At 38.7% G+C, this 15,670-nt stretch overlaps 1 protein-coding gene across 1 annotated transcript in view; it reads right to left on the bottom strand.

Moving 5' to 3' along the window:
* Positions 1–367: 367 nt before the first annotated feature.
* Positions 368–15,670, bottom strand: part of LOC118934470 (kelch-like protein 4) — a 98,025-nt gene continuing 82,722 nt past the window's right edge. Inside the window, 1 exon segment of the mRNA XM_057495364.1 lies at positions 368–405. Coding sequence (XP_057351347.1) covers positions 368–405 — 38 coding nt within the window.

Genomic DNA, 15,670 nt, shown 5'->3' with positions numbered 1-15,670 from the left:
CTAGCACAGTCACCCAGCATCCTAGGGGTCTGGCGGGCAGCAGAGCGCTCCAATTCCTCATCCAAATCAGGAGCTAAGCTCTGCATTATTGCCTGTTTCCTCTCTTTTGTGCGAGCATGCGTGCACACACATGATTTTCAGCTAGACGATAACCTGCAATGGTCATGTTTGGGTAGCGTTGTGTATTTCCTCGGTCCTTGTCCCTGCTGCAACAAAGAATTGAAGGGCAGAGACAGACACAGTAGTAAAGCAGAGTTAAAGTTTTATTTAAAGTAACTTAAAGAGAGAAGAAGTGCAGCAGGCAACCTCAGCAAGGAGAGGCAGCCTGAAAGGTTTGGAGAAAGTTTAACATTAGAAGGTTACACACTTAGGAAGTGTGGGCGACCTCAGAGAGAGGAGCATGCCCTGAAGGTCAAAAAGAGAGAGTTTAAAGTTAAAAGTTTATGCACTTAGAAAGTGTGGGTGACTTCAGAGAGAGGAGTGCACTAAAGGTTGGGGGTTCCCCCTGTAAGATAAATTCTAGCCGAAATAAGTAGGCAAAGAGAGGCAACAAAGGGCCAGGTAATTTATTTAAATAACCCCGGGTGAGGTTCCATGGCCTTCTTGCCAGAGGCCAGAGAAGTCACGCCCGGTTAGGGAGGTGGGGTGCTTATAAGGGATTAGGAGGGAGAGGAGTGGGCAAGCTATCCTAGGGGGTGTGGAGAGGTATGATTGGCTAAAGGTGACATAATAGACAACTAGAAACTTTTTTCTTTCCAAGAGGGAGGAGGCTGACATCTGGTTCTTAGTCGGCACATCAGGATGGAATTCAGAGAGAGCTGTCCCCTTTCCATATATGGCATGGACTTTGGGGTCTGGTCTGTTCTCCCCCTATGGCATCTCTCTGTTCTGTTTGCATGTCCTTGTTTTTCCTTTCTCCAGCCTAACACCCCCTTTTAAGGATCTTTAGGAATGTGACTAAGGGCTGGGGCTGCAGACTTGGTAAGTGGTCTTTGAATACTCAGAATTAACTTAACACAAGGAAATTCCTGCTCTTATTTCGCGGCATCTTGGTCTGGGAGCAGATCAAACAGGCTGCCTGCCCTGCCCCCAAGGTGGACTGAGTTACTGTCTGTTTGCTAAAGAGTAAGTTAAGAATCTTACATTTTTAATTTCCTGGGTATTAAAATATAATCTTTAAGATGGAATCTTTCCTGCCTTTTACTATGTTGTTTATGGCTGGGCCTGCATGCTAAATTAGTTTCCTAGGTTACAAACTATGCAATTAGGGCCAAAAGGAGAAAAAAACCCAGCATATAGGTAAAGGTAAAGAAAGTAAGCTGGGCCTGCATGATTAACACAATAAAGACATGGGCTATGCTGAGGTACCTTCCTTTATCTGGCAAATGCATTCCAGGCCAAGTTGCTCTTGGGTTTTTGAGCTTTAATTGATTAATTTTGGGTCTTTTTTAGTGGACTTTCTGTCCTTTTTCTCTTTCCACCCTGCTCATATCTATTTTCCTGCCTAACAGTGATATCAGTCCATTGGATCCAGCGCACATTCAGGTTATCAGAACACCCTACAAGCTCCAGACACATTTCTCCCTGTTGGCAGTCACAGCTGTGGAGCTTCTCCCACTGAGGAAAAACAAGAAACAATTGTCTCTCCATGGGAGGGCTTTTCCAATGTGAAATACCATCTGGCTGAATTGGGAGTTGGGGAAATTTCCCATACATAGAGTGTAATATTAAACTCCTTCCTATAAAAGCAGAAGCAATGTGTCATGTGAAAATAAAGCCTGGCAGGCCAGGTGTTGGAAAGCCAGAGAAAGCCAGTGGCCCAGTAGGGGGTCAAAGTTCACGAGTCTGTTTTGACTAGGAAGAATTCAGGGGGAAAATTAACATTTATGGTGCATTGTCCGGCTCCTTTCAAAAACAGGTTAGTGATTAAAAGCTTTTTTTTGGTCTTGCAGTCTCTTCAATAATTGTGGGTATGATTGTGTATCGGTTCAGAATTAAGTTGCCCCAAGATGTGCCCTATAACTATAAAGGCCATATATGATAAACCCACAGCTAACATCATACTGAACAGCGAGAGGCTGAAAGCTTTCAATTTGAGATTGGGAAAAAGACAGGGATGCCCACTCTCCCCACTGTTATTCAACATGGTACTGGAGGTCCTAGCCATGGCAATTAGACAAAACAAAGAAATACAATGAATCCAGATTGGTAAAGGAGAAGTCAAACTGTCACTATTTGCAGATGACATGATATAGTACATAAAAAACCCTAAAGACTCCACTGCACAACTACGAGAACTAATATCAGAATTCAGCAAAGTTGCAGGATACAAAATTAACACACAGAAATCTGTAGCTTTCCTATACACTAACAATGAGCTAATAGAAAGAGAAATCAGGAAAACAATTCCATTCACAATACCTTTAAAAAGAATAAAATACCTAGGAATAAACCTAACGAAAGAAGTGAAACCCCTATACCCTGAAAATTACAAGACACTCTTAAGAGAAATTAAAGAGGTCACTAACAAATGGAAACTCATCCCATGCTCCTGGCTAGGAAGAGTTAATATCATTAAAATGGTCATCCTTCCCAAAGCAATATACAGATTTGATGCAATCCCTATCAAATTATCAACAGCATTCTTCAATGAACTGGAAAAAATATTTCAAAAATTCATATGGAACCTTCAAAGACTCCGAATGGCCAATGCAATCCTGAGAAGGAAGAATAAAGTGGGGCAGATCTCGCTCCCCAACTTCAAATTCTACTAAAAAGCCAAAGTAATCAAGACAATTTTGTACTGGTCCAAGAAGAGAACCACAGACCAGTGGAACATAATAGAGACTCCAGACATTAACCCAAACATATGTGGCCAATTTATAGTTGAAAAAGGAGCCATGGACATACAATGGCGAAATGACAGTCTCTTCAACAGATGGTGCTGGCAAAACTGGACAGCTACGTGTAAGAGAATGAAACTGGATCACTGTCTAACCCCATACACAAAAGTAAACTGCAAATGGATCAAAGACCTGAATGTAAGTCATGAAACCATAAAACTCTTTGAAGAAAACATAGGCAAAAATCTTTTGGACATAAACATGAGTGAGTTCTTCATGAACATATCTCCCCGGGCAAGGAAAACCCAAGCAAAAATGAACAAGTGGGACTATATCAAGCTGAAAAGCTTCTGTACAGCAAAGGACACCTTCAGTAGAACAAAATGCATCCTACAGTATGGGAGAATATGTTCATAAATGACAGATCCAATAAATGGTTGATATCTAAAACATATAATGAGCTTATGCACCTCAACAAACAAAAAGTAAATAATCCAATTAAAAATGGGCAGTGGGGCTGAACAGACAGTTCTCCCAAGAAGAAATTCAGATGGCCAACAGACACATGAAAAGATGCTCCACAGCAATAGTCATCACAGAAATGCAAATTAAAACCACAATGAGATATCACCTCACACCAGTGAGGATCACCACCATCCAAAAGACAAAAAACATATGTTGGCGAGGTTGTGGAGAAAGGGGAACCCTCCTACACTGCTGGTGGGAATGTAAATTAGTTCAACCATTGTGTAAAGCAGTATGGTGGTTCCTCAGAATGCTCAAAACAGAAATACCATTTGACCCAGGAATTCCTTTTCTAGGAATTTACCCTAAGAATGCAGCAGTCCAGTTTGAAAAAGAGAGATGCACCCCTATATTTATCGCTGCACTGTTTACAATAGCCAAGATATGGAAGCAAACTAAATGTCCATCAGTAGATGAATGGATAAGGAAGATGCGGTACTTATACACAATGGAATATTATGCAGCCATAAGGAAAAAACTGATCCTACCATTCGCAACAACATGGATGGAGCTAGAGGGTATTATGCTCAGTGAAATAAGCCAAGCAGATAAGGACAAGTACCAAATGATTTCACTCATATGTGGATAAAAGAACAAAGGAAAACTGAAGGAACAAAACAGCAGCAGAATCACAGAACCCAAGAATGGACTAATACTTACCAAAGGGAAAGGGACTGAGGTCGATGGATGGGAAGGGAGGGGTAATGGTGGGGAAAAAGAAAGAGGGCATTACGATTAGCATGCATAGTGCGTGTGGGGCACAGGGAGGGCTGCACAACACAGAGAAGACAGGTAGTGATTTTACAACATCTTAATATGCAGATGGACAGTGCCAGGGCAGGGGTATGTGGGGGGGACTTGGTGAAGGGGGGAACCTAGTAAACATAATGTTCTTTCAAAAAAAGAAAATACCAGTAGTGTGTATTTTAAAATCAGATACAGGAGGGCGGAGCCAACAAGGCGCCGTGATTGGAACAGTTGGAATCTCCTCCCAAAAACATATATATTTTTGAAAATACAACAAATACAACTAATCCTAAAAGAGAGACCAGAAGACACAGGACAACAGCCTGAATACATTCACACGTGCGAGAGCCCAGTGCCTGGTGAAAGGGGTAAGATACAAGCCCCGGCCTGGTGGTACCCGAGCACACCTCCCCCTAGCTCCGGGCGGGAGGGAGAGGTTTCCCAGGACAGCTAAACACACAGCCCTAGTCACCCGCACCAGAGCGCAGGCACAGTGCATGCGTGGAGGGCTGGAAACTAGGGAAATAGGGCAGCAAGACCTATGAGCAGGTGCTGAAGCTGATACCCCTGTGACAAAGAAAAGCGAGTGCATTTTGAAAGTCTTAAAGGGACAGGGACTTAACAGTTAGATGGAAACAACACAGGTCACAGCCTAGTGGCTGGAAATCACAGGGAAAACCGGGTGCACTAAACCCCTGGGCAACAGCTCTGAAACCCCTCACAGAGGTAAACAGCCAAACAGCAAACCCGCCGCCCCCATCCATTACCCCTCCAGGCGCTGGGAAAGCCGAGAAACAGCCTAAGTGAAACCACACCCACAGAAAGGGAGATCACTCCATATCGGCCGGGAAAGACACAAAGAACCAGCCTACATGCAATTACCCAACACAAGCCTCTAGGGGACGCAGTTGTCCCAGTAAAGAAAGGCCAGTAGCAAGTGAAAAGTTTGGCCCTCCCAGCTGAAAATCAACAGCACCTGTCAACATGAAAAGGCAAAAATATATGATCCAGACAAGACTAACCCAGACAGCTTCGGCATCTGCTACATCTTCCCCTGAGAAGGAACCTGGGGAGATAGATTTAGCCAGCCTTCCTGAAAAAGAATTCAAAACAAAAGTCATAACCATGCTGATGGACTTGCAGAGAAATATGCAAGAACTAAGGAAAGAGAACACAGAAATAAAACAAGCTCTGGAAGGACTTCAAAACAGAATGCACGAGATGCAAGAGACCATTAATGGACTAGAAAACAGAGAACAGGAACGCAGAGAAGCTGATGCAGACAGAGATAAAAGGTTCTCCAGGAATGAAAGAATTTTAAGAGAGCTGAGCGACCAACTAAAAGGAACAATATACGTATTATAGGGATACCAGAAGAAGAAGAGAGAGAAAAAGGGAAAGAAAGTGTCTCTGAAGAAATAATTGCCGAAAACTTCCTGAAACTAGGGGAAGAAATGGCCTTTCAGACCACAGAGGTACAGAGAACTCCCATGACAAAGGATCCAAGGAGGGCAACAACAAGACACATAATATATAAATGGCAAAGATCAAAGACAAGGAAAAAGTATTAAAGGCAACCAGAGAGAAAAAAAGGTTACCTACAAAGGAAAATCCATCAGGCAATCATCAGACTTCTCAACAGAAAACCTACAGGCCAGAAGAGAATGGCATGATATACTTAATGCAATGAAACAGAAGGGCCTCAAACCAAGATTACTGTATCCAGCACAAATATCATTTAAATATGAAGGAGGGATAAAACAATTCCCAGACAAGCAAAAGCTGAGGGAATTTGCCTCCCACCAACCACCTCTACAGGGCTTCCTACAGGGACTGCTCTAGGTGCGAGCACTCCTAAAAAGAGCACAGAAAAAAACCCAACATATGAAGAAGGGAGAAGGAGGAATAAGAATAGAGAGAAAAAAAGAATCATCAGACCGCTCTTATAATAGCTCAACAAGCGAGTTAATTTAGACAGTAAGATAGTAAAGAAGCTAACCCTGAAATTTTGGTAACCACAAGCTTAAAGTCTGCAATGGCAATAAGTTCATACCTTTCAATAATCACCCTGAATGTTAATGGACTGAATGCACCAATCAAAGGACACAGAGTAATAGAATGGATAAAAAAGCAAGATCCATCCATATGCTGCTTAAAAGAGACTCACCTCAAATCCAAAGACATGCATAGACTTAAACTGAAGGGATGGAAAAAGATATTTCATGCAAACAACAAAGAGAAGAAAGCAGGTGTTGCAATTCTGGTATCAGACAAAACAGACTTCAAAATAAAGAAAGTAACAAAAGACAAAGAAGGACATTACATAGTGATAAAGGGCTCAGTCCAACAGGAGGATATTACCAATATAAATATATATGCACCCAATACAGGAGCACCAACATACCTGAAACAAATATTAACAGTACTAAAGGAGGAAATAGAACGCAATGCATTCATTCTAGGAGATTTCAACACACCACTTACTCCAAAGAACAGATCCAACAGACAGAAAATAAGTAAGGACACAGAGGCACTGAACAACACACTAGAAAAGATGAACCTAATAGACACCTACAGAAATCTACACCCAAAAGCAGCAGGATACACAGTCTTCTCAAGTGCACATGGAACATTCTCCAGAATAGACCACATACTAGGCCACAAAAAGAGCCTCAGTAAATTCCAAAAGATTGAAATCCTACCAACCAACTTTTCAGACAATAAAGGCATAAAACTAGAAATAAACTGTAAAAAGAAAGCAAAAATTCTCACAAACATATGGAGGCTTAACAACACACTCCTAAATAATCAAAGCTTAATGAAAAAAATCAAAATGGAGATCCAGCAATATATGGAAACAAACGAAAACAACAACACTAAGCCCCAACTTCTGTGGGACTCAGCAAAAGCAGGCTTAAGAGGAAAGTATACAGCAATCCCAGCATATTTAAAAAACGAAGAGCAATCCAAAATGAATGGTCTAATGTCACAGTTATCGAAATTGGAAAAAGAACAAATGAGGCCTAAGGTCAGCAGAAGGAGGGACATAATAAGGATCAGAGAATAAATAAATAAAACTGAGAAGAATTAAAAAAAAGCAAAACTCAATGAAAACAAGAGCTGGTTCTTCGAGAAAATAAACAAAATAGATAAGCCTCTAGCCAGACTTATTAAGAGGAAAAGAGAGTCAACACAAATCAACAGTATCAGAAACGAGAAAGGAAAAATCACGACGGACCCCACAGGTATACAAAGAATTATTAGAGAATACTATGAAAACCTATATGCTAACAAGCTGGGAAACCTAGGAGAAATGGACAACTTCCTAGAAAAGTACAACCTTCCAAGACTGACCCAGAAAGAAACAGAAAATCTAAGCAGACCACATACCAGCAACGAAATTGAAGAGGTAATCAAAAAACTACCAAAGAACAAAACCCCCGGGACAGATGGATTTACCTAGGAATTTTATCAGACAATTAGGGAAGACATAATACCCATTCTCTTAAAGTTTTCCAAAAAATAGTAGAGGAGGAGATACTCCCAAACTCATTCTATGAAACTAACATCACCCTGATACCAAAACCAGGCAAAGACCCCACCAAAAAAGAAAACTACAGACCAATATCCCTGATGAACGTAGATGCAAAAATACTCAACAAAATAATAGCAAACTGAAATCAAAATTACATCAAAAGGATCGTACACCATGACCACGTGGGACTCATCCCAGGGATGCAAGCATAGCACAACATTAGAAAGTCAATCAACATCATCCACCACATCAACAAAAAGAAAGACAAAAACCACAAGATCATCTCCATAGATGCAGAAAAAGCACTTGACAAAGTTCAACATCCATTATGATAAAAACTCTCAGCAAAATGGGAATAGAGGTTAAGTACCTCAACATAATAAAGGCCATCTACGAAAAATCCAGAGCCAACATTATATTGAACAACGAGAAGCTGAAAGCTTTTCCTCTGAGATCGGGAATTAGACAGGGATGCCCACTCTCCCCACTGTTATTTAACATAGTACTGGAGGTCCTAGCCACGGCAATCAGACAAAATAAAGAAATACAAGGAATCCAGATTGGTAAAGAAGAAGTTAAACTGTCACTATTTGTAGATGACATGATACTGTACATAAAAAAAACTAAAAACTCCACCCCAAAACTACTAGAACTGATATCGGAAGACAGCAAAGTTGCAGGATACAAAATCAACACACAGAAATCTCTGGCTTTCCTATACACTAACAATGAACCAACAGAAAGAGAAATCAGGAAAACAACTCTATTCACAATTGCATCAAAATGAATAAAACACCTAGGAATAAACCTAACCAAAAAAGTGAAAGACTTATACTCTGATATCTACAAGTCACTCTTAAGATAAATTAAAGGGGACACTAACAGATGGGAGCTCATCCCATGCTCGTGGCTAGGAAGAATTAATATCGTCAAAATGTCCATCCTGCCCAAAGCAATATACAGATTTGATGCAATCCCTATGAAAGTACCAGCATCATTCTTCAATGAACTGGAACAAATAATTCAAAAATTCATATGGAAACACCAAAGACCCCGAATAGCCAAAGCAACCCTGAGAAAGAAGAATAAAGTAGGGAGGATCTCACTCCCCAACTTCAAGCTCTATTATAAAGCCATAGTAATCAAGACAGTTTCGTACTGGCACAAGAACAGAGCCTCAGACCAATGGAACAGACTAGAGAATCCAGACATTAACCCAGACATTTATGGTCAATTAATATTTGATAAAGGAGCCATGGAAATACAATGGCGAAATGACAGTCTCTTCAACAGATGGTGCTGGGAAAACGGGACAGCTACAAGTAGGAGAATGAAACTGGACCATTATCTAACCCCATATACAAAAGTAAACTCAAAATGGATCAAAGACCTGAGTGTAAGTAATGAAACCATTAAACTCTTAGAAAAAAACATAGGCAAAAACTTCTTAGTCATAAACATGAGTGACCTCTTCTTGAACATATCTCCCCGGGCAAGTAAAACAACAGCAAAAATGAGTAAGTGGGACTATATTAAGCTGAAAAGCTTCTGTACAGCAAAAGACACCATCAATAGAACAAAAAGGAACCTTACAGTATGGGAGAATATATTTGAAAATGACACATCCGATAAAGGCTTGACGTCCAGAATATATAAAGAGCTCACACGCCTCAACAAACAAAAAACAAATAACCAATTAAAAAATGGGCAGAGGAACTGAACAGACGGTTCTCCAAAAAAGAAATACAGATGGCCAACAGACACATGAAAAGATGCTCCGCATCGCTAATTATCAGAGAAATGCAAACTAAAACTACAATGAGGTATCACCTCACACCTGTAAGGATGGCTGCCATCCAAAAGACAAACAACAACAAATGTTGGCGAGGCTGTGGAGAAAGGGGGACCCTCCTTCACTGCTGGTGGGAATGTAAACTAGTTCAACCATTGTGGAAAGCAGTATGGAGGTTCATCATAATGCTCAAAACAGACTTACCATTTGACCCTAAAATTCCAGTCCAAGGAATTTACCCTAAGAACGCAGCAATCAAGTATGAGAAAGACCAATGTACCCCTACGTTTATCGCAGCACTATTTACAGTAGCCAAGAATTGGAAGCAACCTAAATTCCACTGATAGATGAATGGATAAAGAAGAAGTGGTACATATACACAATGGAATACTACTCAGCCATAAGAAAAGGGAAAATCCTACCATTTGCAGCAACATGGATGGAGCTGGAGGGTATTATGCTCAGTGAAATAAGCCAAGCAGAGAAAGAGAAATACCAAATGATTTCACTCATCTGTGGACTATAAGAACAAAGGAAAACTGAAGGAAAAAAACAGCAGCAGAATCACAGAACTCAAGAATGGACTAACAGGTACCAATGGGGAAGGGACTGGGGAGGATGGGTGGGTAGGCAGGGATAAGGGGCGAAGAAAAAGGGGGCTATTAAGATTAGCATGCATGTGGGTTGGGAGAAAGGGGAGGGCTGTACAACACAGAGAAGACAAGTAGTGATTCTACAACATTTAGCTATGCTGATGGACAGTGACTGTAAAGGGGTATATGTGGGGAACTGGTATAAGGGGAGCCTAGTAAACAAAATATTCATCATGTAAGTGTAGATTAATAATAATAAAAAAGCAGTTCCTCTGTAGTGACCTCCAATGAGTTCTACACAATGATATAAAGGGCATATAAAAGTGTAGGGAAAGGGTCTGTTTGTGTTTATACAGAGGATGAAAGGCTAATTTGGCTTCCCAGAAAATGAACTAAGATACGATATGAAAAAGAACTTCCAACATCAGCATTCTTGGGAAGACTCATGCCAGAAGATGATCATCAAAAAACCCCAACAAAGGTCCACGCACTGCTACAGGTGTAGATGCACTCATCCCACCAGTTCCTGGACTTGCCATGGGGATGAAGAAAGAGATATCTAAGCTGGCCTGTGCATACAGTAAAACAACAAATTTGACTGGATCTATACTGTTGGAACTCAACCAAGAATTAGGAGAAGTGCAAATTGTAGCGCTCCAAAATCTTACAACTACAGACTATTCACTGTTAAAAGAACATATGGGATGTGAACAGTCCCCAGGAATGGGTTGTTTTAATTTGTCTGATTTCTCTCAGACTGTTCAAGTTCAGTTGGACAATATCCACCATATCATAAATAAGTTTTCACAAATGCCTAAGGTGCCTAACTGGTTTTCTTTTTTTCACTGGAGATGGATGGTAATTACAGTTATGCTTTGGTTATGTAACTGTACTCCTATTATGCTAATGTGTGTGCACAATTTAATTAGTAGCTTAAAACCTATACATGCTGAAGTTACTCTACAAGAAGATATGTCAAAGAAATAATCAATCCTCCCATATTTTCTTCCTCCTGCTACTTCTATAGCTTTTCTTCTTCCTTCCTAATTACAACCCTTAAATAGAATTCGTGCCTCATATCAAATTTACTGAGTATCATAATTCTTCCAAGTGGTAAAGACACCTCAAGACAAATGCTGGGCATAGAAGCCGCAGGGCATAAATCTGCAAAGAAGTAAAAAGCTAACCTTTTCTAACAATATTGCTTCTCTCTCACTTACCAACTTTACATTTCCCTGTATGGCCCCGGAAGATGACTGGTTAGCCAGAGATGGGTAAGATTCCTCAAGGGAGGAACAACCTAAGACAGGCACAGTCGCAGGGGGGCCATCAGGTGAGAAATTGGGGATCAACAGAGGTGAGGTTCGAACCTCAACCCCCCTGTTCTGAGAGAAATCTTCTCCATACGTGGATGTTTTATTGCCCTTGTCTAGCTTGGATTAACAAATAGTCTACAGGCTCACCCCTGATCATCTACATTTGCTCTCTTACAACACTAAACTATGTTTTCTTCCTTTATCTTGTATCTACCTACCGCTTCAGCATTTTATTAAAAATAATAATAATAAAGAGACTAATGTGGTATCCACATATAAATCAAGTATAAAAATCAAATGAGTATTCATATTTGAACTGACTGTTTATAGCTTCTGTGATGACTGCCCTTGTAATGTTCACCATGTAACTTATTCACTATGTAAGAATTTGTTCTCCATGTAAGAACTTGTTCGTTATGCTTCAGAAGATTGGATACTGATAAAAATTAGGCTTGGGGTCGATTAATGATTGTGCATTGAGCATTGACCCCCCTATACAGAATTTTATTGTTGTTAACAACCGTTTGATCAATAAATATGAGAGATGCCCTCAGAAAAAAAAATGTATATATATATATACACACTTCCAATTGTAAAATAAATAAGTAACCAGGACGTAATGTATAGCATAAGGAATATAGTCAAAATATTGTAACAACTTGGTATGGTGATAGCTGGTACCTAGAATTATCATGTATATAAATGTTGAATCACTGTGCTGTACACCTGAAACTATTGTAATACTATGTGTCAACTACCTTCAATAAAAAATAATTATCTAAAAAAAAATATGAGATACAGTGGTATCAGTCTGCAAGAGCATATTGTTGAATAAGCAAAATGACAAATAAACATAGATAATAACAATTACATTGTAATATTTCTAAAGCATTTTCTTAAAGTATCTCACCATATATTTTATAATTTATTTAATATGTATGTATATTGTTATCTATTAGTGACTTACAAATGAAGGAATTTCAGGAATTGAATAGACTCTACCCATGAGTTGTCTGTTTCAGTTCCTCACTGGAAAAATTAAACTGAAGATGGAGATGTGAACAAATGCTTGGCTCCACCAAATATCTCAATAAAGACCTGAATTCCATTCAAAAAAAAAAAAAAGACATGCACCCCAGTGTTTATCGCAGCACTATTTGCAATAGCCAAGATACGGAAGCAACCTAAGTGTTCATCAGTAGATGAATGGATAAAGAAAAGGTGGTACATATACACAATGGAATACTATTCAACCATAGGAAAGAAACAAGTCCTACCATTTTCAACAACATGGATGGAGCTAAAGGGTATTATGCTCAGTGAAATAAGTCAGACAGAGAAAGTTAAGTACCAAATCATTTCCCTCATTTGTGGAGTATAACATCAAAGCAAACCTGAATGAACAAAACAGCAGCAGACTCACAGACTCCAAGAAATGGCTAGTGATTACCAAAGGGGAGGGATGGAGAAGGATGGGTGGGGATGGAGGGGTAAGGGAATTGTGGGGTATCATGATTGGTGCACATGGTGTGTTTGGTGTCACGGGGAAGACTGTGTAGCTCAGAAAAAATAAATAGGAACTCTGTGGCATCTTACTATACTGATGGGCAGTGATTATGATGGCGTATGGTGGTTGGGACTCATAATAAGTGGGAAGGTAATAACCACATTGTTTTCCTTGTGAAACCTTCATGAGAGTGTATATCAATGAAACCTTAATAAAAAAATAAATAAATATGAAAACATGATCTTTCAAAAAAACATAAAAAATAAAACATTAAAATATTAAATACTTTATTTTACTTAACAACATGAGAAAATAACATACTAAGATATAAAAAGGCTCATTGTTTTCTTGTCAATAGCACTGTAACACATTTTGCGGGTGACAACCTACTATGAAAATCGGATCGGTAGCATTGTTATCTAATGCAGTTGATGATTTAGCAAATGCTGAGTATACGTGAAACATTTTCCAGTAAACTAATGATGTATGAATATTGTGAAGCTCTACATTTTGCTCATTTGATGTAACCTTTTAGATAGGCAAATACAAAGATTTATTACTTTGTAAAACTTTTGACAAAGAAAAATTTTTAGTGTTTTGATTCATTTTTAATACATCATTAAATAAACAGACCAAAAAATGCTTTAAAAAAAGAAGAGTGTCTTGAAGTTTGCAGGGTATATGTCTTTCACTTCCTTGGTTAGGATTATTCTTAGGTATTTTGTGGGTTTTTATGCAATTGTGGATGTAACTGTTTTCCCAGTTTCTCTTTCTGCTAGTTCACCATTAGTGTATAGGAGTGCAACAGATCTCTGTGTATTAATTTTGTATCCTGCAACTTTGCTGAATTCAGTTATTAGGTCTAGTAGATTTGGAGTGAATTTCTTAGAGTTTTTTTTATGTACAATATCTTGTCATCTGCAAACAGTGACAGTTGAACATCTTCCTTACCAATCTGGATGCCTTTTATTTCTTTGTGTTCTCTGATTGCCATGGCTAGGAACTCCAGAAATGAGTTGAATAAAAGTGGAGAGAGTGGGCATCCTTGTTTTGTTCCTGATCTTAGAGGAAATGCTTTCAGTTATTCACTGTTAAGCATGATATTGGGTTTGAGTTTGTCATATATGGCCTTTATTATGTTGAGGTACTTGCCCTCTATACCCATTTTGTTGAGAGTTTTTATCGTGAATGGGTGTTGAATTTTGTCAAATGCTACTTCAGCATCTATGGAGATGATCATGTGATTTTTTCCTTCTTTTTATTGATTTGGTGGATAATATTGATGGATTTTCTAATGATGTAACATCCTTGCATCCCTGTGATGAATCCGACTTGATCATGGTGTTTGATCCTCTTGATGTATTTTTCCTTTTGGTTTGCTAAAATTTTGTTGAGTATTTTTGCATCTCTCTTCATCAGGTATATTCTTCTGAATTTTTCTTTTTTTGTGGTGTTTTTGCCTGATTTTGGTATAACAGTAATGCTGGCTTCACAGAATGAGTTTGGAAGTGTTCCCTTCTCTTCTATTTTTTGGAAAACTAAGAAGAATGGGATTATGTCTTCTCTAAATTTGTGATAAAATTCAGCAGTGAAGCCATCTTGTGTAGAGGTTTGTTCTTGCTTAGTTTTTTTATTACTGATTCAATTTCATTGCTGGTAATTGGTCTGTTAAGATTTCCTGTTTCTTCCTGGGTCAGTCTTGGAAGGTTGTATTTTTCTAGAAAGTTTTCCATTTCTTCTAGGTTATCCAGCTTGTTAGCATACAATTTTTCATAGTACTCTCTAATAATTCTTTGTATTTCAGTGGTGCCACATAGGGACATTAGTTTACAGTAGGGTAACCGGGTAACTTATTGAGATAGGTTAAAGCACAACTAGCATTCTGACTGAGGCTGTAAGAAACTAGCAGCTCCCACTGCAACAGGCATAAAACCCTAGACACTGAGACCCCAGGAGGCAACCTTGCCCAAACCTGTGATGCAGTCGTTCTTGTTCGCAGAGTCGAAGAATGAACTTGAACGAGCAAGGTCGGGGATTTACAGAGTTTTATTCAGGATAAGAAAAAATACTGAACTCCCAGCAGGTACAGGGAGGGGCAGTCTGCTTCTTGGGGTCTCTTTGTAACCATAAGAAATAGATTTTATTTAAGTTCAACTTGTCAAAGTACAAATATCTTTGCACGATTTATGTAGTTCTTTTTTAAAACTTAAAAGGCAATAGTACATTTTATAAGCATCTCTCTGGATTTTATTTGCTGGTTTCACATATAAGAATACAAAGCTTGTTTAAAAGAACATGTTGCATAGATTATAAAATAATAGTACATTTATTTGAAAAGTTACCTCTTGAAGTATTTTCAACATTTAATTTCAAATATTTTTGTAATAGGATAAATAGAAGTAATATTTTAAGGTAAAATGCTCCCCAACAAGGCTTTTTTGTTATTTTTAATTTAAAAAGATTTTTTTAGTGCACACATCCTTAATGTTTTCTTCTGTATGAATACAACAACAGGAAAGCATGTATTGGTACATAAAATATAATTATAGAATTAAGTGTGGATATTGGACATTTGGTGTTTCCATGTGTTAATATTAGAGAATATCTTACCAATGTTACTGTATTTTAAAAATTGCTTTTGAAAACTTGCTAACTTAATTGTAGGTGTTCACAGAATTCACAGAAATGTTTGAGGAGAATATTGCTTTCTAGACAAGTGAGGCCCTAAGACTCTTAAATCTGAGGTCACAGTTTATATCAATGTGAAAAATATTTGCTATTTTTTGTATAGATTGTATATATGAAATTACAA

The sequence above is a fragment of the Manis pentadactyla genome, chromosome X (genome assembly GCF_030020395.1).
Source record: "Manis pentadactyla isolate mManPen7 chromosome X, mManPen7.hap1, whole genome shotgun sequence".
Classification (NCBI taxonomy): Eukaryota; Metazoa; Chordata; class Mammalia; order Pholidota; family Manidae; genus Manis; species Manis pentadactyla.
Note: the sequence above shows the minus strand (reverse complement) of the source record. Positions and strands in the feature narration are given on the sequence as shown.